General features: G+C 36.8%; 1 protein-coding gene across 6 annotated transcripts in view; it reads right to left on the bottom strand.

Moving 5' to 3' along the window:
* Positions 1–26,707, bottom strand: part of diaph2 (diaphanous-related formin 2) — a 464,914-nt gene that overhangs the window by 71,808 nt on the left and 366,399 nt on the right. For all 6 annotated transcript variants that reach the window (XM_028459306.1, XM_028459309.1, XM_028459308.1 and 3 more), the window contains 2 exons: positions 19,520–19,684; positions 9,510–9,645 (listed from right to left, as the gene is read on the bottom strand). In XM_028459306.1, coding sequence (XP_028315107.1) covers positions 9,510–9,645; positions 19,520–19,684 — 301 coding nt within the window. The remainder of the gene's footprint in view (positions 1–9,509; positions 9,646–19,519; positions 19,685–26,707) is intronic.

The raw sequence follows: 26,707 nt of genomic DNA on the forward strand, positions 1-26,707 counted from the left end.
CACCACCATTATAGTTAAACCTCACATCTCACTTTACAGTAATCAACCACTCCCCACCCTTCCATTTCTCTTCCTTGAATCGCTCCTCCCTGCTCTCTTCCCCCTCCACCTCCCCCCACCCCCTCACCTAGGTGTAACACTGCCCTCTCTTTTTATATTCTCCCTTTAATAAAGTGTTTCTTACCCTTCCTTAGGGAGGGCTGGTGATGCTCACAATTATGCAATAAAATAATGCAAGTTATTTAATTGCAATAACAAAAAAAAAAAAAAAATTCATTGCTGTCTAAAAAAGATTGCACTTCTTGTAGTGTTGACCTCTGACAGCATGTGCAGACAAAAAAAGGAAGAAAAAAAAAAAGAAGATGAAAAATAATAATTTAAAAAAAAAGTTGTGGTTTAAAAAAAAAAATTATCATTTGTCGGTTTCTCCACCACCATACTGATGCCACTTTGGAAAGAGCTAAACTCTCATTAAATATGCTTTTCATTGTTAATCATTTGCAAGCAAAGAGGATTGGGCTAGCAATTTGTGAAATGAATAAAAATCATAGGAAAAAAAAATGCCTGCTAGAAATTTCACAAACACAATAGAATAATCTGTCCAACTGCGTTTTAAGCAACAGCTTTAAAACCTCAGTAAAGCCTGTAGAACAGATAAGACCATGGCCTGTAAATTATTCCTTTATTACAAAGGCCATATGTTTACTCATGTTAATGACATTTAAAGTCTAGAATGTCATGGGCAACTAGTGGCCCGGGGGTGGGTCTAATTTTGTGCAACCCCCAAAACAAATCCCAACAACAACAAGACAGTCATCAACATCTCCCGCCAGATTGCCTGTCATTATAACTCACAACCTTTTCCTATGTGTCTTAAATCTAAGAATTTGGATGTATACATAAGAAAATATGATAACGTCTTAAACGGCTTCTAAGAAAAGCTGTCCTCTTTGAAGATACCTTGAACAGAGTAAAAGAAATGGCACAAGGGCAATAACTCTTGAAAAAAATATTTGCGCACTTCTCATTTTCGAACTCCATCAAGGTATTGATACCCTGAAGCCACACAATAAAATTTGGTTATCCTATCTTAAACAGTTTCTAAGAAAAAGCTGTCCCCTTTGAAGAGAACTCAAAAAGAGTCCAAAAAACGGAACAAGGACAATAATTCCAGAAAAAATAATTGCACACTTCCCATTTTTGAACTCCATCAAGGTATTGATACCCTGAAGCCACACACCAAATTTGGTTATCCTATCTTAAATAGTTTCTGAGAAAAGCTGTCCCTTTTAACTCGGACGGACAGACGGATGCACGGAGCTCAAACCTATATCCCCCTTCCACACTTTGTGGCGGGGGATAAAAATACAGAAAGTGACACCAAAAATGCACAAATCGACAATAAAAAATGTAGAACATACAGAAAAATCCAACAAGAACACAACAAAAAACAAAAAAACACAAAATGACTAAAGAATGACAAAACAACAAAACCACAGACAAATTAAAAAAAAAAAAAAAAAGATTAATGCTTAGATGGTCGTAGATTGGTCATTATTCTAAATGGCCCTTGAAACAGATACAATCACAATTTCTGGCCCTCGCCAGCAAGAGTTGCTCCTCGCTGATCTATACTGTATTTAGCTGTGGGTGAGTCCATCCATCCATCCATCCATCCATCCACACTTCTATCCACAACATCCAACCCATTAGGTCAAGAACAGATTTTAATAATCGTTTGCAGTGCTTCAATTTGCATTTTAACCTGTGAAATAAATACTTGATGAAGAAAATGTTTGGACATAATTGATTAATGGAAAGCGGAGCAAACATGTCTCTCTACATTTTTTCCCCTAACATTCACAGAAAACCCTAGTGATGCTCAGCATGAAACATTAATGTGGGAAGTCTCCATTTAAGTAGGTAATTCTGTGAATGTGAAGCATATGAAGAATTTCAAAGCAACATGGATAGGAGGAGCACATGTAGCCAAAGCTGTTAACTAGTGGGATAGGTTCAGTGAGAAAAAAAAAATAAATCAAAAGATAAAAACCATATCCTGCTGTTTGATTCTTTGACAACAAACTGAGAGAGAATACAGTATAAAACAAATGCCACTACCACAGACTGATGAAACCTCCAACCTACCGCTAGAATGTGTTTATATTTTCAATCACAAAATAAATTACAGTGATTTCTACAATTTATTGACCAAACTGTGATCAAGATGAACTCGGAAAACAAGGTTTTGGCAAAAATGGTCCATCAATGGTGGTAGGCAGAGGTAAAAGTACTCATATTACTGTAATAGAGTTGTTTTTATGGGTACACACTGTTACTGAGTAAATTTTTTTTTTTTTTGTTTTAAAATGATCAACGGACATTGTGAAACTACAAACAATGAAATGATCAGACAACAATCAAATGTATCACATCAAAGCCGACCGATCAGATTAAACGTATAATTCAAAACAGCATTGAATGCCGGTTATTTTCTCAGTTTTAAAGTTTATAAATGTAGCTATACTTAGAGTCTGATATTTTTTATTATTATTTTGAATCAAATTAATTGGTGTTATTGTATTTAAAAAATAATTGTACATTTTGTTAAAAATTGTGCAGTATTTGGTCTAATTGTGCAGTATTTGGTCTAATACATAAGATGTTTACTGTATGCAAGAAAACCATGGCAAGATTTATATAATATACTATATATAGGTAACTACTACTATCTTTTACTTTGAGTACTATTTAATTGAGCTACTTTTTACTTGTATTTGAGTATTTTACTGTATGTATAACTTACATGTACTTGTACTTGAGTAAAATTTAAATCAAGTAACAATACTTCTAATCAAGTCAGATATATCAGTACTCTTTACACTTCTGCTGGAAGGAACCTTTCCTGACCGAAAAAAATAAAGAAAGAAAGAAATTAAATAATATATAAAAATAACAGCCTGGGCAAAGCATTTCTTGAATTTCAAAGCGTTTTATCCAAGGTCATTGTCATTGCGACAAACTGACGAGCTTGGTGTTGGTGCGGGTGGACAATCCCACTATCTTGAAGCCTGCAGGCAGCAGTGCCCATGTCATCCTCATGTTTTATTCATCCAAGTCATATTATGAAACTTTGAGACAGAGATCAGAATCTAGTCTGGCAGACATACACAGTATAATATCACATGTACTTCTCTATTTTTCTCTGGTTAGCCAAAAATGAGAGTGGAATATAGACTATACCTGTGACGCCACTCTCAGTTTTTTCCACTAGGTAGTCGTCTTTTGCTTGGCCATGCTGGATCATTATAAGCTTAGTTTTACAGAGGTCACTGTTTAAAGTGGGGAAAAAAGAAAGTAGCGTGCATCAATTATCTCACAGAGCCTATCGCAGGCTGAAGACATCCTGTCTCATTTCCCAATGTACCAGAGCTTCAGACAGATCCTTCACTGCTGCTGACATTTAGAAACTGGCAAATTGTGAAATTCCAAGTCTGTTTGTCAAAAAGTGGACAAAAGACCCACAACGACCCTTCTCCCTTAAGTACCTGCACCTTCTTTGCCCAGACTTGAAATACTTCCTCATTGTCATTGGCCATGGTTACATGATGCTTTTTTTTTTTAATTTAGAATTAATTATTCAGAATTACAGTAAGTAATTGGGAATTAAAGTATTCTGCTTCGTGTTTACTACTACTACCACTACTACTAATGGCTTGGAGTTAGATAGTCACTCACATCAGTCGTACCGGTGGTGGTAAGCTACAATGTAGCCATAGTTGCCCTGGGGCATACTGACAGAAGCGTGGCAGCCATTTCATGCCCACAACCCCTCCGACCATCACCAACATTCATACACACTTCATATGAGGCAATGTGGGTAAAGTGCCTTGCTCAAGGACACAACGACAATGACTTGAAAGCAGAATTCGAACCCCCAACCCTTTAGTTGTTGGACGACCCACTCTACCACTGAACCACGGTCAGCAATGTTGGATTATGCATGGAAATAGTAATTCCAAATTGAGGTTTACATGAAAACAGGGTTAATCCGCCTTTATTCAATTCCACTTTAGGTCTTGGGGTTGGGAAGGGCTCTGATTGGACAGGGGGGTCAACGTGAAATACTCACGTCTACCAGAAAAAAAACCCACAAAACAAACCTTTTCTTTTTGGCTACAACATAGAAGACCACAGAACAATTATTTTTTACTTGTATTTTGATTGTAGTTTTGAAGCAGCAGCTCGACAATAACACACTGTTTCGATCGCGGTACAATATACGGTGCAAAATGGCAGAGCTTGTAGAATGTGATGTGAACTTGTGTATAAAAAATCCACACACGTAAAATGAATTTCACGTCACAAAAGATAGGAAAAAATGTGTATCCGTAGAGTTAAAATTTAAACCCAAAGAAAATATTCACACATGCAGGATCTGAATGTGAAGTCACAAAAAAAATATTGACAAATGTGTAGACTGATATTTACACAAATAAAATGACAGCTGAGAACTTGTAATCCAACATTTACTTGCATGTTTTTTTTAATTACTTGTACCAATTATCGCTTACAACCACAATTTCTTGAATCTGCCGTTACAGATGGAAAAACTGCTTTTCTTGCGTGAATCTGTGCTGCTTGACCTTTGCAACACATTTGTCAACATTGCGACAAGACGAGCATGCGCAGAACGACCGGAATTAATTTAAAGCGCAATGAATGTTTACAAGATTGAGGAATTATTAATTTCGGAATTAAAATCAAAACAAACCAGCCACTTAATTCAGATTTAGGTTTCATTCGGAATGGCCATTTTCATTTGGAATTAGGTGTTTACAAGGTGATTTACAATCTTTTTAAAGATGATTTACTATTATTTTATTCTGATTTATTGAGGGGTTTTCAAGCTTTCATGTAAACATAGCCATTGTCACTGGTATAACAAGACACAGGCCTCCAGCTTTCATACCAGGAGACAAGAACCCAGCTCTGACACAACTAGTCATACGTGCACAACTGATGATCAATACGTGGCTGACTGCGGTGCTGAGGAAGGACAAAATAAGGAGTTCTGGTGATTTACAACAACAAATATAATACGGTGCCTGAAAACTATCATAGACAGGGGAGCCATTTTTGCTGTTACCTTTCACATGTCAATCTCACATGGCCAGTAAAAAATGTAATAACACTATGATCATACTTGAAATATCACAAGATCTATCTTCAACTGTCTTTGTGTAACAAAGGGTGCCTCTGAGGGTCCATGTTTGTCTCTGATGTTAGAGTTTTACTTTTAGAGCTATTTTTATACTCCTGCTATACTTGGTATCTGCAAACCAGAGTCTATCATTTCCTTTACAAAACATGTAAGTACAGAAGAATGCACCATTTGAAGATCAAAAGCATTTACTATTGTAAGAGCAAATACACCTTCAACATTACTCCATTTGCTTGATAAAAAAAAAAACTAATGTATTGTTTTTGTGATATTTCACGTAATGCTACTTAGTGTTGGTAAACACTTCACAGTCGTCTGCAGAAGCCGCAAAAGAAAAAAAAATAATAATCAAAAATTGATTTGGCTCAACATGTATCTGAAACAATGGGCTTCATGCAGCAATATTGTCTTAAATTTCTCCCATTTTTTGTTTAGGGAAAATAAAAGCTGTTTTTGATCAAACACTGAAAAAATGTAATAGTTCAGATTTCAAAACAGCGCATTGGAATAACATGTGACGCTGTGAACGCAGATATATAATAGTATATAATAACAAGAAGAAATAGACAAAAAAGCGACTTGCTTAAACCAAGCACAGACCAAGGGATTCAGGAAATATTTGGAGCGGTGACACTGGTGGGAGTATTTTTTATTTGATTATTTCTTAAATAAAAAGAATTAATAATTTTGGGCAAATCAAGACAAAATATCAAGATTAAAGTCTAAAAGTCTGTCTCTGCAAATGGATCTCTACTGCACTATTTTCCTTTTATTATTATTATATTTTATTATTATCTTTCTTTTCTATTATCTTTTTTCGTTCTTTTTTATCTTATTTTTTTTTAACTTTTATTTTGTATTTGTTTATTTTTTTTATACTATTATTATTATTATTATTATTATTATTATTATTATTATTATTATTATTATTATCATCTTGTTATTTGCACATTCTAGTCTAACTACTGTTTATATTTATACTTATGTTTATACTTATTATCATCTCTTCTAGTTGATTGTTTATTATTGAATGTTTCACTATTGGAGAGAGCACAGTTGACCGAGTCAAATTCCTCGTGTGTACAACATACACTTGGCCAATAAAGATGATTCTGATTCTGATTCTGATTCTGATTCTGATCTGTGTGATATCTTCACATGCGCTTTTCTTCTTAAAGCCTGGTTTGTCAATACATCTAAAAGCAGCAGTAAACCATTGTTTAGATGCTAAAATAATCCCAGTGCTTTTACAGTCTTGACTTGGTTCAGGTGACAATAGGCTGTAATGTTTTCTCTTATCTTGGTACGAGTGCACTCAACCACGCGAAGACTTTTCTCTTACCTCAGAGAATTTGTAAGATAAGAAAACATTGGTGAATCCCCAAAAATCAATGGGTACTAACAAGTACAGATAAGAATGATTTTTTTTTTGCTTATTTTTGTTGTTGTATGGCTTCTTGCATGAGGCCCACTGGTTTGATCCTGCCTTATGTTTGTAGCTTACACGCTCCTACAAGGAGGTCAGAGCAGACTGATGATCTGACCATTTCCTCCAGTAACTAATTGATTCACCATCGAACAACAACATGTTTGAGAAAACAATGTTCTAATTTAAGATAATTCACTTTTTTTTAATTCAAGAGTCGGATACATAATAAAGATAAAACCAAACAGAACAGATAGTCCTTATCAGGTAGTCACGTACAGCACAACAAATGAGTTCCCAACAATTCTTTAAACTATTTTGACAATGCATTCATAAATAATTCCACCTCATTGATTAGATCTATTCCCTCCTCTGTAGAGGACCAACTTAAATGGTTTCTGTTTCAAAGAAAGTTGAGTATCATTGACGAATAGAGGCCTTAGGGCAGGGGTGTCAAAATCATTTTAGTTCAGGGGCCAAGTACGAAGAAGTTAATCTTAAAGGTATAGAGGAGGATTTTCCCAACGTTGAGAAAAGAAACGCCGTCTCCACTTTTTGAAAAAATGTGCAACCTGCCCCCAAGAGGGAACGCCTAATAAACGTACGAGAGACAGCGTGCACAAGCTCAGTTTTCCTCATGCACAGCTCTGTTTACAAGTTGGTGCCGGCATCGCTCATACAAGTTCACTTTCCAAAATAAGATTTGCACTTTTCCCACTATGTCAGACTCGTCACCGATAAGTGAAAAGTGTGCACGCGCAGCAAGCAAAAACTAGCCAGGGACGAGCACGTACGGCGGCCTTACCTGAACATATCACCAGAATGATTGACAATTAGGAGGACCAATAGTCTTGATGATCCACCAGGAATTTGAAGCCAAAACAACATCCTCCACAATACCTTTAAAGCTGTTAGACGGAGTTTCTAAGAAATCTGTTATGTATGATTCTTTTGAAATTATCTAACTAGTCTTTTACTATGGTCTACTGTCGGTGGTCATTAACGTATATAAGTCCCACCTTCGTCCTAAAGACCCCTATACAAATGCAAGAAAGCGCCGACTTCGCCCAGCCAATTGGCTTGGACTTCCTAGAGCGGATCACTGTCAATCAAAGTGATTGCGCGTGCACCTTCACAACAGCAAACAGGTATCACTGAGGAGCAGAATGTCACGGAGGAGCTCTCCAAAACTCTAGTTATCCATTCCACGATTGCCAACAAAAAAAAAGAAAAGTCCGGGTACAAAGTTTGTGGATAAACGTCTTTATCTTGGAGCTGCTTTTAAAAGGTTGAGGGACCTTCTGCTTTTCAAAGGACTCTGAACGGACCAGGATTTGGCGACATTTCTCATGGACAGCTAATAAACATGTGTTAATCAAAAGTTATGGGACTCTAACAATAAATATGTAGTTTTTGTAGTTATGCAACTTTGTTATGTTTTGCAATGCGCGTGCACAAACGTCGAGGTGGAGCTTCTGGTAGATTGGCAGAGGCAGGGGAGGAAGTAGAGCTGTTGAGGGCGGGACAACGAGACGTTCTCTCAGAAACTCCGGATAGCAGCTTTAAGTGGGCCGCAGATTTTATGCAGGAAAATTAGTAATTTAATTATTATCGTGCTCTTGTTTGCACTTCCACCTATAAATAAATTGTAAAATATGTACGGCATTGATTATATCGAAGCAATAAGTGACAGACATCAGTCCCTGCAGGATCTTCACTTTCAATTTATTTGATTTTGTGGCCAATTTTTATGTAATTTGGGGAAATTTTGTGAAATAATTTGAAGAAAATTGGTTGGTAATTTATACAATGATTCATGGTTTCTATGACTTTTCTGTTTTCTCTGAAATATTGTTGATAAAAATATTACAGCCTTGACTGTGTCAATTGATAGCAGAATTAATTTTCATGCATTAGTATTTTTGGCAAAAGGACAGTTTTAAAGAAAAAAATTACACTTGCACAACTTGTATATTTTGCAAGATAAGAAATCCAGGCCTTCACTGAAATTTCCCTAAAACTTTATGCAATGGTCTCCGGTTGGTAGGGGGCCATTACACCTAATAGGTGATCTAATAGGTGTTTACTGAAAAAGTATTATGATATGTCATGATTACAGTACAGTATATGAAAAATATGTGCTTACGATGGGAGTCAATGGGGAAAATTTGGTCAGTATGACGCATATCTCCTTTTCTATGCAATTCCAATACGCATGACTTTGGAATGAAGCAAATAAAAATGAAAAAAAAAAAAAACAATAGTGGCAAAATTTCATACAACTAGCCTTAAAAATGACCGGAAGCAAAAAGGCAAACAATGCAAAAAGCAAAAAATGTTATTTTTGGTCATAAAGATGCTCCGAGGGTTAAGATCAAACTGGTCTGTATTTGACCCCTAAACTAAAATGAGTTTGACACCCCTGCTCTAAAGGGCTGGATTTGGCCCCTGGGCCTGGAGTTTAGAGCCTGAAGTATCTCAGTGGTCTTTAGTGTGCTTTGAATATGCTTGAAGTTTTTGGACATGTGTGTATTCTTAATCTATGATGATTGAATTTTCTATGATAATATATAGCTCATATAACGTATGTGCTTGTGTGAGGGACAAGCAAACATCTAGTAGCCTTCTCTGGTTTGGAAGCCTTGTGGCAGTTATAGCAGTAAATATAGAATTCCTATACAACTAGAAAGGAAGACCTCCCCCCACTCCTTCTTATTATCTCCTCGGCTCAGAGTTCATGTCTGTGTGAAGAAATGTATTCAATGAAGCCGGCTTTCAGTCAACCCGCTCTTGTCCTCCCAACTCTCCAGCTGCCTGCCCGTCTCTGCCTGTGAAGGCGCATTGTGGAAAGTGGCATACCTTTGTTCATGTCAATCAGCTGTTTCTTCTTCTGCTGGCGTTCGTGCTTCTCGCGCTCAGCCTTCTCCTTTGCCAGCTTGGCTCTCTTGATCTTTTCTTCCATCTCCCTCTTCTTATGGTTTTCCTTCACCGCTTCCTGAAACGGCACACACACACACGAATGTATATATATATAAACAAAAATCAGGCTTTGACTCCTGCAACCACTTCTCTCAGCTAAAGACCTTTATATTTCAGATCGAATAAATAAAATATCAGCCTTGTTGATGCGCCGCTAAAGCATAAATCTACTTTTCTGTCTCAATTGCTTTCACACCGAGGGATGATTGGCTATTGATATTCCATCAAGGTGGTAAATAGAGTTTTTCAACATATTCAGAATAATAGGTGATGGTTGTCTCAGTTTGAGTATTCTTTTTTTTCTCCCGCACAATGAAGGAACTGTTCGATGAGAAAGAAAAAATTAGCAGCTGTGTGCTCGTCTCTAAGGAGCGAGAAAAAGATAGCGTCTTCTTCCGCCTTGTCTTCATACTCCTCCATGGCCAGCTGAAATGTCAGAAAGGAGTCGGAGAAGGAGAGATAATCAGCAGTGTGTATTCAGCCTTTACAAATGTGTCAGTTCACTCCTGTGCCAACACACAATTTGATACAACCGAGTGACCTTTATAGACAATACAGTGTGTACACACCAATCACATGCATGTGGTGCTGGATCCAACCTATTCATATATACAGCATGAGCGAGGTCACAGCGTATGTACATGTACAAACATGTATATACGAGTGTGTATTCAAGCTGGAGGCCATGGGTATCTCAGCGCCTCTGTACATCCGCACCATTCCCACTTTTATGTGTGTGTGTGTGTGTGTGTGTGTGTGTGTGTGTGCCAGTAAGTGAAGGCACGGCCCCGCCTGTGCACTGATATAATAAGTGGCGACAGTGGACCCCCATCCAAAACCCCTGTGGTCCTGATGTGTGTGCCGTGTTGGCAGCTAAGACAGGGGGATTATGGGGATTGTGTGGAAGGAACGAGGAAAGAGCAGCTCATCATTCCAGTCAATAGCAGAGCTTTTCTCCATGTCCAAGGACACGGGCCCTCATTGTCACTGTCTCCTTGTTTGATGACAAGGGCAATGTGAGACAGGACGAGAGAGAGAGAGAGAGAGAGAGAGAGAGAGAGAGAGAGAGAGAGAGAGAGAGAGAGAGCGAGCGGAGCAATAATATTGGCGAAATGACTAATAAATTCAGTAAGCATTTTTTTTAACTGGATGTTATATAAAAAAAGATAACAAGTAATGTTCAGTGTCTGTTGGTAGTAACACAATAAGTGTGTGTAAGTGGGCACACTTAACAGATTTTTGATTGGTCGGCTGCTCCATGGAATGACATGAGATGAGAACTGACACATTCATTCAGTACTTTAACTTTTTGTTAAAGGGATTGATGGCATGATGACTCAGAACAACTGCTAACAGGTTGCATAATATAGAGGAAATCATAGCTTCATAAACATAAAATGGAAGGTCATTTACACAGTTTACATATAAAATCCTGTTGTGATGCAAAATAATAATTATACCAAACCACCACCATGCTGAGTCCCATGACACCAAAGGGGTCTTTCCTGTTCTTTAGCATTTAACATTTGCAACATTTTTGCTTGTTTTTAGCCCTTTTTTGCAACTTGCAAAATATTGCCATATTTTAACCTATTTTCATAACTTTTTCTTGCCATATTTTTGCTCCTTTAAATGCATTTTTGCTACATTACTCCCATTTCTGCCACTTCTCCATCAAATTTCAATGCCTTTTCTGCATATTTTTTTTCCACTTTCAAGACATTTTCGGAACTTATAAACCCTTTCCACCACTTTTCTACCTAATGTTGCATATGTTTGACATCTTTTCACCATATGTCATGCTTATTTTTGCCACTTTAACCACATTCATGATTTGTCGTGCCCATTACATGCCTGTTTAAACTCATTTTTCCAACAACCGGTATTTGTAAAAGAAATGTACCACTTTTTCTCTGTGTTTTTGGCTAATCTAATTTGCAACTTTTAACCAATTTCTGTGTTTTTTAAAATCCCATTTTATTTTTGGTCACTTTTAACCCATTTTATTTATGGTTAAAAAAAGGATTTACCTCTTCAGGATGACTATATACTATGGCACAAATAATAATAATAATAAACTTCCTAGATAACAGTGGATATTATTCAGATAAATAAATAAATGTGGTTAACACAGATTCATAGAAGCATGGACCATTTTGCTGACTTTATGGATGGGCCCCATAAAGCTCTCCCCTTTATTCTCCCTTATAGATGACCCTGTCTCTACATGACTGTTCTTCAATGTTCATGTTTGTGTTCAACCACCTTCAAGTACAATGGGGGTCCCTGGTCTCTGGCACCTTTATTTTGGGGGTCATAGGCTGAAAAATTTGAGAACCCCTGGTGTAGTAATAATAACATACACCATTCAAGCATTCAAGAGCTGCTGATTTTCAATGTGCTGTATTTCCAACTGTACTGTTTAAAAACGAAAACAGCCCAGAGTTTATCACTCGCTTCCCGTCAGTGAGTCACAGACCTTAAAGTTGTGTTGTTACAGTTTTATATCTCTGTGTGACTCCGCTCTTCTAAAAGCACCGCCTGCCCCTGTTCATCTTTTTCCAAATGTATTAGTGTTTTGTTTACTTGCATCATGCTGGAGCTGAGCTGAGCTGTCTGTTATCTTTTTGTCTCTCTACATACTTTAGTCTGATTCTTTCATCTGTTCCACAGTGAGGATGTGTGTTCATACCAGGCCAAATGAAGCCGACCTTTAAGGAATGTATTACATTTAATCACTGTAATACAGTGGCAAAAGCGATCAATTATTCATTTAAAATGAAAAAAGCATAAATTCTTAGGTGGGGTGACCCAAAACGATATTGATATTGGAAATCCGATATCAGCAAAAAAAATCTGATCCAATGACATCGGATACAAGAAGTCCATTCCAGACTCTGCTCCAGCACTTCTATCCAGCAACTGACAGTAATAAAAAAAATGAAGTGAACATAAATAGTTATTTTGCACTTCAAAAGTATAATTTGTTTCTATTGTTTTTTATTGGTTTTGAGGAAATTTTTTTGGGTCTTCTAATTATTTTGTATTTATATATTGTATTAAATTGAAACTGTTCTGATGTTTAAGTTAAACCAGTAGTTATTTTGCACTATTTATCTAAAAATATTACATTTTTATTTAATTTATCAATGTTATTTTACAGGGTTTTCTCATTTATTTTATTTAATTGTAGAATATTATTACTGTATATTCAACATTAAAATATATTGTTAGCCATTGGTTAATAATAAATGGGTAAGTTTCTCACATACTAATATCAGTTGATCAAGCATTTTCTAACATTCTACAAGTAATAAAAGTATGTATGATTCCTGTTGATATTGTATCAACCGATATTCAAGGCTGCAATATTGGTATTATATCAGAAGTGAAAAAGTTTGATCTGGAAACCTCTAATCTTAAAAAAACCATGTGAATATTTTTTTTAGGTTTTTGACATCTCAATGCATGACAACACTGCATATGATAAGAGATGAAATAAAGGTGTATATTGTAAATTTACCACATATGAGACAGTATTATTTATGGATCAAATCCTTGCACATAAAACCACAACAAGTCCAGTAATCTCATAACTATGTGAACTTTTAGTTTTAAAATACTGGGAAAGTTAATACTGGTAATATTCATCAGTAGTGACACGACTAAAAACATCGGCTTTACATCAAGGACTATACTGGACTTGTTTGGTATTACAGCGTGTTATAGCAAGCTGGGTTGTCAACAGAGCAACCGTAAAAGAACACGTAAGCATTCAATGTTTACTGTCAATAGAATAAATGGTTGAATGTCTGCCTCCTGGCCTTTGGTCAGTCTAAGATAGAGATTATAACTCATTATACAGTTTATATCTATAGTGGGGTAAAAGACTAAATGCTGTTTCATATATGAGAGTCTTGTCCAGGCCTGTTCCATCAATCATTCATGAAACATGGATGCTCGTTTTTCTTGACCTTGCGCAGCACAATACATCTCACACAGCACGCCGTCTCTCCCATGCATACAAGTGAGCTGGTCCAATAAGGGGGCATTAAGTAATTCTAACAGCTTGGTTGGGACTCTGCAATACCTCGTTTAAATTTTACAAACACGACAATGCCTGGGTTTTAAGCAGTAAATGTGTTTATTAGCCATCTGTTACAAATTGCCAGGCTGGGGGGGAGAAAAAAAAGACTTTGAAAAGTTATAGGTATATGATATTTTATTCTTACTTTATGTATACCTTAGGTATTCTAAAGTTGACCTCTAAAATCTTTCATAACTAAGTGAATAAAGTGTATGTTGTAAATCAGTGGTTCCCAAGCTTTTCACAGTAGCGTACCCCGTCAGACATTTAACCTGAAGCCATGTACCCTAGGGTAGTTCACAAACCAGACCGCTTTTTGCCTTATTCCAATTGACATAATGTAAGCATATGTTACCAAACATGGAGTCAAAAGCTGCACATTTAGAGGTGGCACACTATTTCACAATGTTGAAATTAGATCTATTTTAAGGAATAGTGTTTGAACTGTTCTAATGTTCTTTTTAATTTGGTATAAATACAGGGAGAAACTATTAATGACCATAGTTACCTTTATATCATTTAAGTTTCTGATATCTGTGAGAGTTACGCATTCTTTGGTTGAGCAATACAGATAGTGAAAAAGTGTGCCACCCTGTACGGACGTTATATTGGCCCAATTTTTGGTAAAAATGTTCAAAATATCAATAAGACAAAATGCGATCTGGCAAAATTTGAAAAACTTTTTTTTTATACTATTATATTGTGAACCACTCTAATGTACCCCCCACTTAAAAAACATAATAATGTAATGGCATATACGATGTAGCCCTAAAGTAAATCGTGTTCCTGAATTTTACGTATCCTGTTTCAAAATATATCATAAAAAATCTAATAATAATCAGTAATTAATAAAACATCTTATTCAGAATTATCACTTGATTTATTTTATTAATTAGGCTACTGGCATTTTCATTGAGAAACAATCTTTTTGATAAACGAATTCTACCACACATTTGTTGATTGAACATATACCAGTAATACATGAGTCGCACAGTGTGAGCTGGAGCTGAGTACACCAATTTAAAACAAATTGCACAGTGTATCCCAGCTTTTATTCATGCTAATGACAGGTGTCATGTCATAATAATGACAGAAAAATGTCAGCCTTATGTATAAAACTTCAAGTGAAGTGTTACTGGATATTCTTTAAAAAAATAATGTATTATACAAATGCAAAAAAAAAAGTCTTAGGAAAGAGGGCTTAGTTTTCTTCAACATCACTTTTATTAGGATTGTTTTACATATTGTTAAACATGTAAAGTGAAAAGCATTGAATAATTGTGTGCCAACACACAGACATTCTAATCATTGCTCTAATGTTGACTCGACCTGGGTGTTTTTGGTCTTAATAGAAAAGTCACCCCAGCCCATCTGCCATACAGTACTTTGATTACGCATTATGAATCGTCATCCCAATGCTCCTGGTAAGAGTTAACGTACACGGACCACGCGATTGCATTTCTCTCATGCTTTACTTCAGAATACGGCAACCCCTATTAAATTAAGAAAAAAATGTGATTCATCGAAGACTGTACATGTACTGAAATTAAATATTTCTTTGGCAGAGAAAAAAAAAGGGAGAAACAGGCAAGTGTGGGGGAGAGACAAAATGAAACACAGGGAAAGTAGAGTTAATGGATTCTCTTATCAGTTACATTCGGTTCTGTGAGAACTGCCTGTCGCGCGTTTACTCAATATCTTATGTCGGTGGGGTGCATTAAGCTCTAGCTTTTTAGGAAAAGCAATTTAGGGTGTCTGTATTGCAACAAAATCCCTCATATTGCAGAATCTTTGTGCCGCGAATGCATTACACAAGACGACAAAGATGGAAGTTGTTGTAGATATTTGTGTCAGAGGCAAACTATTTAGCACACCAGCCAACCACACATATCACAAGGTAAAATATTAACAACCAGGAAGAGAGCAATCACTTGATTTGCTGTTCGGATCAAAAACTTTTGTTTCTAAGTGATGTTTTTTTTTACTTACAGAGATAAACTGACGGGTATAACAAAGCTAACGAACAGGTGGAGGAGCCAGCACCCCTTTTTTTCATTTTTTTTTCACAGAGGAAGAAAATAAAAACAACATTCAAGAAACAACCATTGATTCCATGTGCTCTGCAAACAGATGGGATTAGCCTCTCTGTCAACAAAGCTCTAGAGCCAAAAAAACTACATATATTTGAATAATGTGGTGATTAAAGGATTGTTTTATGTGAATATATTAACTTGTAACCAGAGAACCTTCTCCCCCTCACCCCCTATATCCCACTCACTACCCTCTCTGACACCAGAGAAGGCAAGTTTATAATGGAAATGAAATATTCATATGCATCTATTTGCTCAAGGAATGATCTGTTTTCATGTCAAGAAGCCTTTTTCCAAAGATATACAGCTCTGGAAACTCTTTAGAGGGCAGTGTGCTGCGATGCAAGCTCGTGCAATTCAACGTGAGTGACATAATGCGTGTTTTTACCTGGCGAACAGAAAATAGACGAGAAGGATCGAGACGGTAGAATCTTGCCATTCATTGTAATTGTTTTTGAACACTCTGAGTGCACTATCTGGACACCGTGATATTATCCTGACACTGGGAGCTTTTGGGGACAGAGCCAGCAGGGATCGAGGTGACAGTATTTAAATAAATGATAAAAAAGTAACAAGAAGGCGGTGTGTGCATCTTTCTTTTTATGTTATTTCTTTCCACATTGTCAATTGAAAAATGTCATAGAAAAATCATATATCCTTTTATCTTAACAATGTTTCTATGATTTAAAAAAAAAAAAAACAAAAAAAACAATTATAACAAGCATGATGTTAGCAATGGCTACTTAAATGTAATGAAAACTGGGTTCAATTGTGTATATATATATATATATATACTTTGAGAATACAGTATATCTAAGAACATATGTGAAACTCAATAAAAAATACTTTGAAAGATACATGTTTTTTTATATAGTGTTTCTTTTCTAGTTGTTTTTGATACAAATATTATTATCTAATATTAGAATACATGCTGACTAACCAAATCATTGATCCCTTGTCATAGAGGTGACGGAGCAGTATTGACCTGCCTTTCATCCAGTGTTGGCCCAGATTGGCTCCAGTTCCCATTAAATTACACCACTATACCAAATTTAGCAAAATCATACATGTTTGAAGCAAACCTTTTTTTACTGGCCTCACAGAAGCCATTAAAAAAGCTCTCTGGTGTAAAGCAAACTGCAATTTCATCAACTTAGGGCCTTAGATAATCTTAGCCAAAGTATTCCCGAGATTCATTAACCTGAATAAAATTCAGCACCATCTAATGTGCCCTGCAGTGACGGCATCTGCGTACACACAAGCAGCTTTAAGCTAATGAAACTAGTGTTCAACAGGTTAAGAGCCCTTGCCTAGGCTTTTATCTGCAGTACTTCTACACTGTTCACGCCTTAGTATTCCTGTTCTCAAAGAAAACTGTCTGATTTGCTTTTTTTGACAATCCTTCTCTTTTTTCATCACTAAATTCACTGCTTTCTGTTGGCATTAGTTTTAGCCCATTTAGTTAGCAAAAGGCGCATTAAAAAATGTATTCCGTGACATTTTTGTCTGTCTCTTACTGCCAGAACAACACCCGGTGTTTGCTCCGGGACCTGATGATTTACAAATTAAGCACTGGTGCTAACTATGTAGCTGCTAGCACGGACAGCGGTCCTTCGGACGGTACACTAGACCAAGCAGACAGAGTGGCCCGTACAATCCACAATGGATAAGATAACAGGGTTCAGAGCCAAAATGAATAAGTTCATGAGTGACAAATTAACAAAGTCAGTTGATAAATGATTGATTATTTGTAGATTGACTAAAGTACACATCAATATTTCCCCCTGGTGGTCAAAACTAAAGGTATCAGCAGTGGAATGTAAATGGTTCAAGTCTGTTAAAAACAAACAATAATTTACTTTGTAAAGCCACTTTGTTATACACAAATGTTTCGATCTGCCACAATAATGTAATTTAAATGAAAACACCTCAAGTTGAGGGTGTTTCTCAGCAATTTTTAGGGTGAGATTAAAAAAGCGATTAATTAGATTAATTAATCAGAGCATAATTAATTAATCACACAATATTTTTAATCTATTGACAGCACTATATATATATATATATATATATATATATATATATATATATATATATATATATATATTTAATATATATTTCCAATTATTTCAAAGAAATAGCATTTCCATCCACATTTTATCCTTTAAATGAGACGGGGAAGGGGAATATAAATGGAGAGGAATATCAAGGCAGATAAGCTCAGTTATTTCTTCTAGTGAGCAACACACGCTGGTGTCAGCCACGGACAAGAAAAATAACAGCAGAAAAATGCTGAGAATGTGATGCAATCTCCCCCGCTTTTCAAAGCTTTTCTTATTTTTTCACAAGAATGCGTATGCACTGGAGTAAACTGATTAAATGAAAAGCAAAAAGTACATTTTGAAGTGACTCAGAATCTGTTGCTGTACTTGACATTTGATAAATATGGACAAAGCTAACACATTTAGAACCTGCATGTTTCACAACACAGAGATGGGGAACAATCAAAAGACATTTCTGTTGGTTGTAATACAGCAGTTATTGATGTTAGAATTCTTTACTATCAATGGATCAAAAGTTGATGTTGCTTTGGTGTAAACACACAAAAAAATGCAACCAACATTCATATATTTTTGAAGATATTTGCATCTCATGTTTTAATATTCTTAATGTAACATTTTCAAACAACATTTATCTGACTTATCTCCTAGTCCAAATATGTCAAACTCAAGGCCCGGGGGCCAAATCTTTGGAGCATCCGCAGGAGAAATTAAAAATGACTCACTGTATAAATGAAACTCAACAATATTTGCAGGTGCTCACAGTTTTTCCGGTACTTATATCGCATGATTGCTATCATTTTTAATGTTAAACAGTTGAAAAAACTGAACATTCTTACAAAATCATTTCATTTTCCTGAAATTACGACATAGTATTTCCCTTATCTAAATCACAAAGTCTAGGAATTTTAAAGAGAAGATCGTTTTGGGACTGATATTTGTCACTTATTGCTTGGATATATTGGTTTCTTACATATTTTGTATGTATATGTAGAAGTGGAAACTATGGCACAATAATGTGGAAATTTGTGGCCCACTTAAGATCAAATTGCTCCATATTTGGCCCCCGAACTAAAGTGAGTTTGACACCCCTGTCCTATTGTTTAAGATGGTAGCAGTGTTGCATAAAATACTAACTACATAAAAAATAATATTAATAATACTCTTCTGTGCTTTTCAATTTCAGAATGATCTATCAGTTGTGTTAAACTGGATGCTGGTGTTAAAACTGTAAAATAAATAAAGACTTGAGGGGTTAAGCTTAGGTGTGCAATGAAAAACATGAAAGACCAACAAGGTAAAAAAATAAAGAGCTAAGCTGCTACTCAGTGATACAGTTTTATACCCTTTTAACATCTTGGCTTCATTTTACAATTCAGCTTCAGTCCGTCTTAAGAAAACCCTAACCTAGATGTCAAAATACTCTTTAAAACTCAAGTTTCTTCTAAGAAAGTGTAACACTGTGATTCCCCCACCATCTGTCTGGACTTGTTAAAAGTTGGAAATAAAATGTGTGCACACTCACTCGTTCCTTCGACGCCCAATGTGTGCAAGCAAGTGTGCTGAAAAGCATGTGCATGAGTGGGTGGTGGCACCTCTTAGTCACCGATTGTGTGCGTCTGCGAGAGGAAAACGTACTCGAGTCTTTCTACTCACCATGAAGAGGATGCGGAAGTTGGCTAGCTCTCCGAAGAAATCTTCAACGCTAACCGAGTGGGGGTCAAAGGCGTAGTAGCTTCCTATGCTCTCGTAGAGTTTCTGCATGTTCTTGTGCATGGTGGAGAGTTTCTCGTACTGTTCTCTAGCATGCTTGCAGAAACCGTGAGAGGGGCAAAGTCAAGGAAAAAAGGAGACAAACTTTTCAAAAGCAAAACTGTAACAATTTCAAAAGAATCACTGTATTCATCAATGTAACCGTACAAACATATCAAATGAATCACTGTGAGAAATGGGCGCTTGTACTGGATTCATGGAAGATAAAACATCTACTTCTACCAAGGTCAGCAAAACAAAGCACAGATGAAGAAGGGTCAAAGGCAATCTAATGAGCCATTACGATAACCTCTCAATCTCACTGTGGCATGGCGAGCTAATAGCTGCAGCACTCCCGTAATGGAAAGGTGTTTTTAGTCAACAGCGTGACACAGATGGTTGCAGGGAAAGCTGATTGCAGTCATTGTTCTATTGTTTCTCACAACAACAGTGGGGTCAGGTTGTTGTGAACCTCACGGTACACGTTGCACTGTGTAATTTACTGAACAGGTGGAGCACTTTTCTCCTGGTGAATGGCTATTGACAGCAGACATCAGTTAGGCATTATCACAGCAGCCATTGACCTCATAGAGACTGCACTTGAACACTCCAAGACTCACGCACCCTGGGTGGAATATGTACAGCACAACACACACACACACACGCACACACACACACAAACGTGTTCACACACACACTGAAGCAGTCGCTGCAGCACAGGAAGCCAAGCACCGATACATGTCAAGTACTAGTTTTTTGACATGGATACTACTGCTGTGGAATTAGATTTTAGATCTTTTTTGTAAAGACCCTTTAATCATCATCATTAGCAACATATCTGCAACACTCCAAATAAGTAACTAAAGCAGGGTACACACGGCGCGGTGTGTAGCTCAGTGGGTTGAGCGCCCGCCCCATGAACAGAGGCCATAGTTCCTCACCTGCAGCGGGTCCAGGTTCGATTCCCGGCCTGGGACCCTTTCCTGCGTGTCATTCCCTGCTCTCTCTAACCCCCTTCCTGTCAAGCAACTGTCATATAAAGGCCACTAGAGCCCAAAAAATCCTTTAAAAAAAAAAAAAAAAAAAAAAAAAAGCAGGGTACACACATAAAAACAATCAGGCTATTTTCTTCCTGACCAAGAACATAAGATTATCCATTAAGACTTTACTTTAAGTTTTATACATAAGGCTGACATTACCCTGTCATTAGCATGAATAAGGTATCATTTGCTAAATTATGACACCTTTGGAGCTATGTTGGCATTTTTTTGGGTTAGGTAGAGGGATCTATTGGGGTTAAGTAGGGTTAGGGTTAAGGTTAAAGTTAAAGTAACAAATTACACTTAATGACAGCCTTCATGACAACTTATTCATGCTGATGACAGGTATCATGTTATAATAATGACAGCGTAATGTCATCCTTTATGTATAAAAGTAAAGTGTTACCGATTATACTATAAGATAATCCTGGTGGTCTGAGTTGTGTCAAAACTATATTTATTTTTCCCAATAATCAGCTCTATGAAAGTCCTTGTGTGTGTGTTTGGGGTGATTTGTGACATGAAACGGAATGTAGCCAATCAAGAAGATGCAACTCGGCATTTCCAAATGAAAAATTCTGATCTCCAAATTCAACCGAGTTCAACGGCAGAATGTTCAAATTTCTCAAACATGGCTGACTGCTATGGTAAATAAACTTGATTTATATAGCTCTTTATAACCACCGAGGTCATCCCAAAGCCCTTCCCAATGTCAGCTCATTCACCCATTCACACACCATTGAGGAAAGGAGCAACTTATGGATCTGAGTCTTGCACAAGGACACTTCAGTACATAAACCGGTATAGCACTGGGATCAAACTTTCAACCGCTTGATCAAAAGACAACCCCTCCACCACCTGACGGTCGCCCACAGACGCTATAACATTAGATTTTTTTAACTTTAGTGTAGGAGCTCCAACTTCAGCTGGTGTTCTAAGTCACATTTTCAAATAGGAGGTTGGAAAATCCCAAGTTGCTTTGAAAGCAGGATTAGATCACGTTATTGGCTTGGGGGGAAGATTGATGGCTGGACAGAGTCGTTACGTGTGTGTGTTGTGCTGTGTTGAGATTATCGGAGGACACACACATTACGATCAAAACTGTTCTATGACTGATTATCATGTGTGCATTCTGTAACAGATCACGCTGATTTATCACACTTTAGATGTAACAAAAATATCTTCAGAATGGAATCTTCTGCAGTGACTGTGCAGATGCTGCTGGGGAAGCAGGCGTTTAAAAAGTAGCAAATGGGACAGTGGTGTATTCAGTTAGTTGTCATGTTTTTACGTTAATTGTTCAAATTTAATCATATTGTGTTTCAACTTAAATAAGCAGGTTTAAGGCTTGTAGGAGGTGTAATTGTTTACCACTTGTTCCATACAAGTCACACACCTATTAACCAAAAATGAACGTCTCAGAAAACTGTCACTTGCTTGTGCCTCGGATATTTTTCTCCAACCATTTCCACCTCACTGAGTAAATGATCAAAAGGCAGATATCTAAGTCAAACAAGTAATGGTTGGATTTTTTATACAACAAGATAATAATATACACTTTATACACTAAAACATGTCCTTTAAGAGCTGCACAACTTCAAAGAAAGTCTCAATGTTCTGGGCAAACAAACATATTCAGTACCTGTGCTGGGTGATTATAAAGAATAGAAAAAACATTTCAAAGAAAATACTGCAAAGGGAATATTTTATTTTGTGTAGAAAAACCTGTACCTATGATTGCTACAACTGTTTTAACCAGTAGTTACATTGGAGTCTGAAGCAATGTAGTTAACAGTGTTTGCCCTAAAGCAAGAAAAAACATGTAATATTGCTGAAATTGGTGTAAGAACATTTCCATTATGTAAATACAGAGCATCAAATATAAATGCCTTTGACAACTCTTCTTCATGTAAAAACTTAAAAGGGATTCAACATTTATGAGTATAAATGTATAATTTCCTCTAAGCGTCAATTTACTCCTCACCGGTTAACATATTTATTGATATTTAATGGTGCAATAAGAGATGATGCAGCTACTGCATGTGTGTCCTTAAACGTTTGATGAAAAGGAAGAAGAACTAATGTCCCCCGAAGCACTTCAGTGATTATTGTGAGGCTATAGAATCACTTTTAGATTTGCTTTTTTTTATAAATAAATTGACTTGACTATTTCCTATCACTGTAAAGAGCATGTCTGTATATAAACATTTAGAAAAAATGCATTTATTTTATATGACTATACACTGAATTCTATATTTCTAAATATATATAGATATATCTAAAAGTGAATTACTCAGATTATAATAAAACAAATAAACAGCTAAATTTATCATTCATCAAACATTTATTATGTGTTGGATGTAAGGCATCAGCAGCAGCAGTTTTATTTTTTCATTACCTGCACAGCAACAGGCAATTAGTTCTCTTATATAGAATCCCCTTGGCAACAAACATGCTGGTGATGCAGCATTTGACCTGTCACACTCCCGCAGCTTTAACAGTTATCAATATAAAACTCTGTGAAATATATGCCGGTGCCATGTGGAAGCTTCTGTTCTTATACTATAAAACTTCTTTCTTTGATTTACATCTTGGAACATGTCCATATCCAGGCAATTAAAGATCGCTGTGTGTCCCTATGCAAGTTATTATCTCACAAATGTTTTGTTTTTTCTTCTTTTCTTATTATTTCATGTTAACAATAGAAATGTAAAAAAAAAACACTTGGCATTTGCAGTATGGTCAGTTGTGCCAGTGCATTGACAGGGTAAGCCAGTTGGCTTAGCACCACGCCAATTAGTGTTAACCACAGCAGTGATTTTGAAGTCCAGGTCAGCCAACAGCCAAAAATAGCCAACAAAAAACACAGATATTCTTTATGGCTATGACTGATTTATTTCTCCTAAACATGCTGGTGTCAGACTGTTGTTCAGTCCTCTGATGTACAGCTCCCACACACTTTTGACTTCAGCATACAAAACAAGCTACCAATATACAAAACCAAACTGGTAAATAAATGTGTAAACTATTGAACAGTCATTCTCCTGATACTGTATATCTGACATGTGTGTTGTTTGTGCCATTCAGTGGAAAGATGCAGACATGTATTATTATCTATATTATCTTAGAGGATGGGTCAAACTCAAGGCCCGGGGGCTTAATCCGGCCCTTTAGAGCAACCAATTCGGCCCACAGGAAAAAGTAAAAATTACAGACAAAACATGAACCATTGCGTAAATTACCAAATATTTCAGTTGGGGATATATCAGCCCCCCACCAATGAAAACACAAATGTGCATGGGTCACAGTTTTACAATGCTTATTTTACATGATAGCAATAATTGGTAAATGCAAATTCATGAAAGAACTCTCAATGTTTCCGAAAACCTGCAATTTTCCTCCAAATATTCCACAAAATTTTTCAAAATTACAAAGTGGTCATAAACGCTTAACGCTTGGATATTGTTGGTACCTCAATACTTTACATGTGATTGATACCTGAAAATGCAAACCAGGGAACATTAGTGTTAAAATTACTAGATTTTTTCACCTATAGGTTCAATTTGCCACTTTAGATCAAACTGCGCCGTATTTGGCCCCTGAACTAAAATGAGTTTGACACCCCTTTCTTAGAATGACTTGACCCAATTAGCATATTAATCACTGCTGTGCAGTTCCAAAGCCCATACAGTATCAGCAACATTCCCCCTTTAAAGAAAAGGGCCGCACTCTTGGATCAGTAGCAATGTTGGAACCTATACAATACTACTAAATGTCCTTTTCAAGGACAAACTCTTGGAATCAATCTGCCAACCACTTCCCACGAATACAAACTCTCCACCGCCTGATCCAAGATCGCCCTTAAAGCCCCTCACCCTTTGTAGTCAAGGGCAATAATTACTCTTCTGTCAGTAGGTGGCAGAAGTTAGCACACAACAAAACTGTACTTTTTTGTAAATTGCTAGATAACACGCTGCTGCTTTGTGTGACTCACAAACCATTAAAAAACATGTCTGAAAGCCATTCCTAATTTAATATTATACTAAATAGACTGTGCAGGAATACATGGTCCATTATTATTGATTACTATTCAGTGAAGCCAATTGTAACAATTTAGCACAAAAGAACATTATAATCGAATTCAATACGAGCAATGTTTTATCACGGTGTTGGTGAGATGTGCAGGTCACACTGATACCTTTCATGCTGACTGACAGATGAGGCAGAGCTTTGCTTTTTGGCTTGTGGCTCTCTGTATTTCTTCTTCTCTACGTGACTCTCCTGCCTTTCACTCCCCCCCACTCAACTCAAACACACACGTATGCACATGCACTGTGGCGCTCGGGTCCCACTGGGGACTGGACTGAGGCGAGCTGAGCATTTGGTCCTTGTATTTTCACATCAAAGCCATGTCATATTGATGGATCCTGATGCACAGTATCCTGCAGCTACACGACCAGTAAGGTAAGGCTTCTATCCAGCATATATACAAAGTAAACGTGCAAACACGTATGAGTCATAAGCATACACTGCAACACACCGATGTTTTTGTAGGTTTGACTGTCAGAATATCTCTTCTGTACCTTCTTCTCATTAAAGGCTTGCTCATTTCATCTCATTATCATCTGCTGTCTCAAACAAACACATTTCATTTGTGTTTAACTGTAAGCATTCCACCTGTTTCATATCAATTCAAACATCTTCAGAGAAAAAAATGTGTCAATTCTCTGATGTGCGGCAGAGCTGAGGGTCTATATTTAAAGTGTGATGTGCCGTGTGGTCCCCCCAATCTGATTCGTCAAGTTTTTGTTCCTTTCTTTTTTTCATGCTGTCGTCAGATGACAATTACTGCTCTGACAAGTGGTTTTAAACTATTGTGACATGCTGCCTTTTAATTATTGGCCAATATTAGTCCCTTAAAGACTTCCACCTTTTTCTCAATTGTTGTCAAAAAAAAGTCAATACAAACGTCCTCCTATCAATAGGGGGCATATGTTTCACAATAAAGTTAGCATATGTTTAACGTTGTAGCACTTTTTTAGGAAATCTGAAAAGAAATAAATTGACAAAACAAAAGCAAGAGAAACAGCAAAACATAATAACCTACTGTATATCAGGGTTGGGATCATTTACATATTTCAGTTACATTTATTCTTTCAATTACGCATGTTCAAATACAATTCAATAATGATTACAGCGACCAGCAACTTTTTCGATAACAATTCAATTACAATAATTTTTTTTATCCTCAGAAACTCAATTACATTCTCAATTACAACTAATCACAATTACTGAACCTTTAATAATTAACCAAATAAAAGTCAACCTTCCTCTTGCGTTAGCTTTCTGTTAGCATCTCCTATGATAATGGGTCCTAAATCAGCTGTAAAATACACTAAAAACAAATATTTATCATCTAATTTCTTTCCTATAAATTATTTACCTTGTTAGACTTCCTATTCAATGAAAATATAGGTTTTAAAGCAGAACTAAGTAACTTGCGCTTAGTGCTCCCCCTAAAGGTCCCTTTTGCTTATGTCACTGTCGTAAAAACTCTGCACCCCCGCCACCTGCCCCACCCCACAGCTACATGCGCACCTTTGCCACTAAGGATGCTTTCACACATATAGTCCCATGTGACCATGTGAACAGTATGAGGAAGAGAAACAAGTAACATAAATGAATGATCTGGGAGTAATACGGAAGGGAGTGTGGAAATGTGTATGATGTGTTTGTAGGTGTGCTGACAAAGCAGCTCTGAAAATGGATGGATGGATATTTGTGTGTGCGCTGCCTGATGGAGCGCTAAGTTGTGAGTGTGTGTGCGTGCCGCGACGACAGTGTGTGATTGCTGTGTGTTGCTGCTGAGCTGTCACTGCATGGAGTTGCTCTGTTCCTCGCTGGCTCCGCCATGATGTAAGTTTAAGGAAAGTGAATTTGTAGACAACCGTGTGCAGCCACGGGGCTGGTCATAATCTAGCATTAGTTTGTAGGGGGCTGCCATAAAGTAGTACGTCTTACCACTGGGTCGGAGGCAGGAAAGTTGCAAGTG

Source organism: Gouania willdenowi, chromosome 10, assembly GCF_900634775.1.
Source record: "Gouania willdenowi chromosome 10, fGouWil2.1, whole genome shotgun sequence".
Classification (NCBI taxonomy): Eukaryota; Metazoa; Chordata; class Actinopteri; order Blenniiformes; family Gobiesocidae; genus Gouania; species Gouania willdenowi.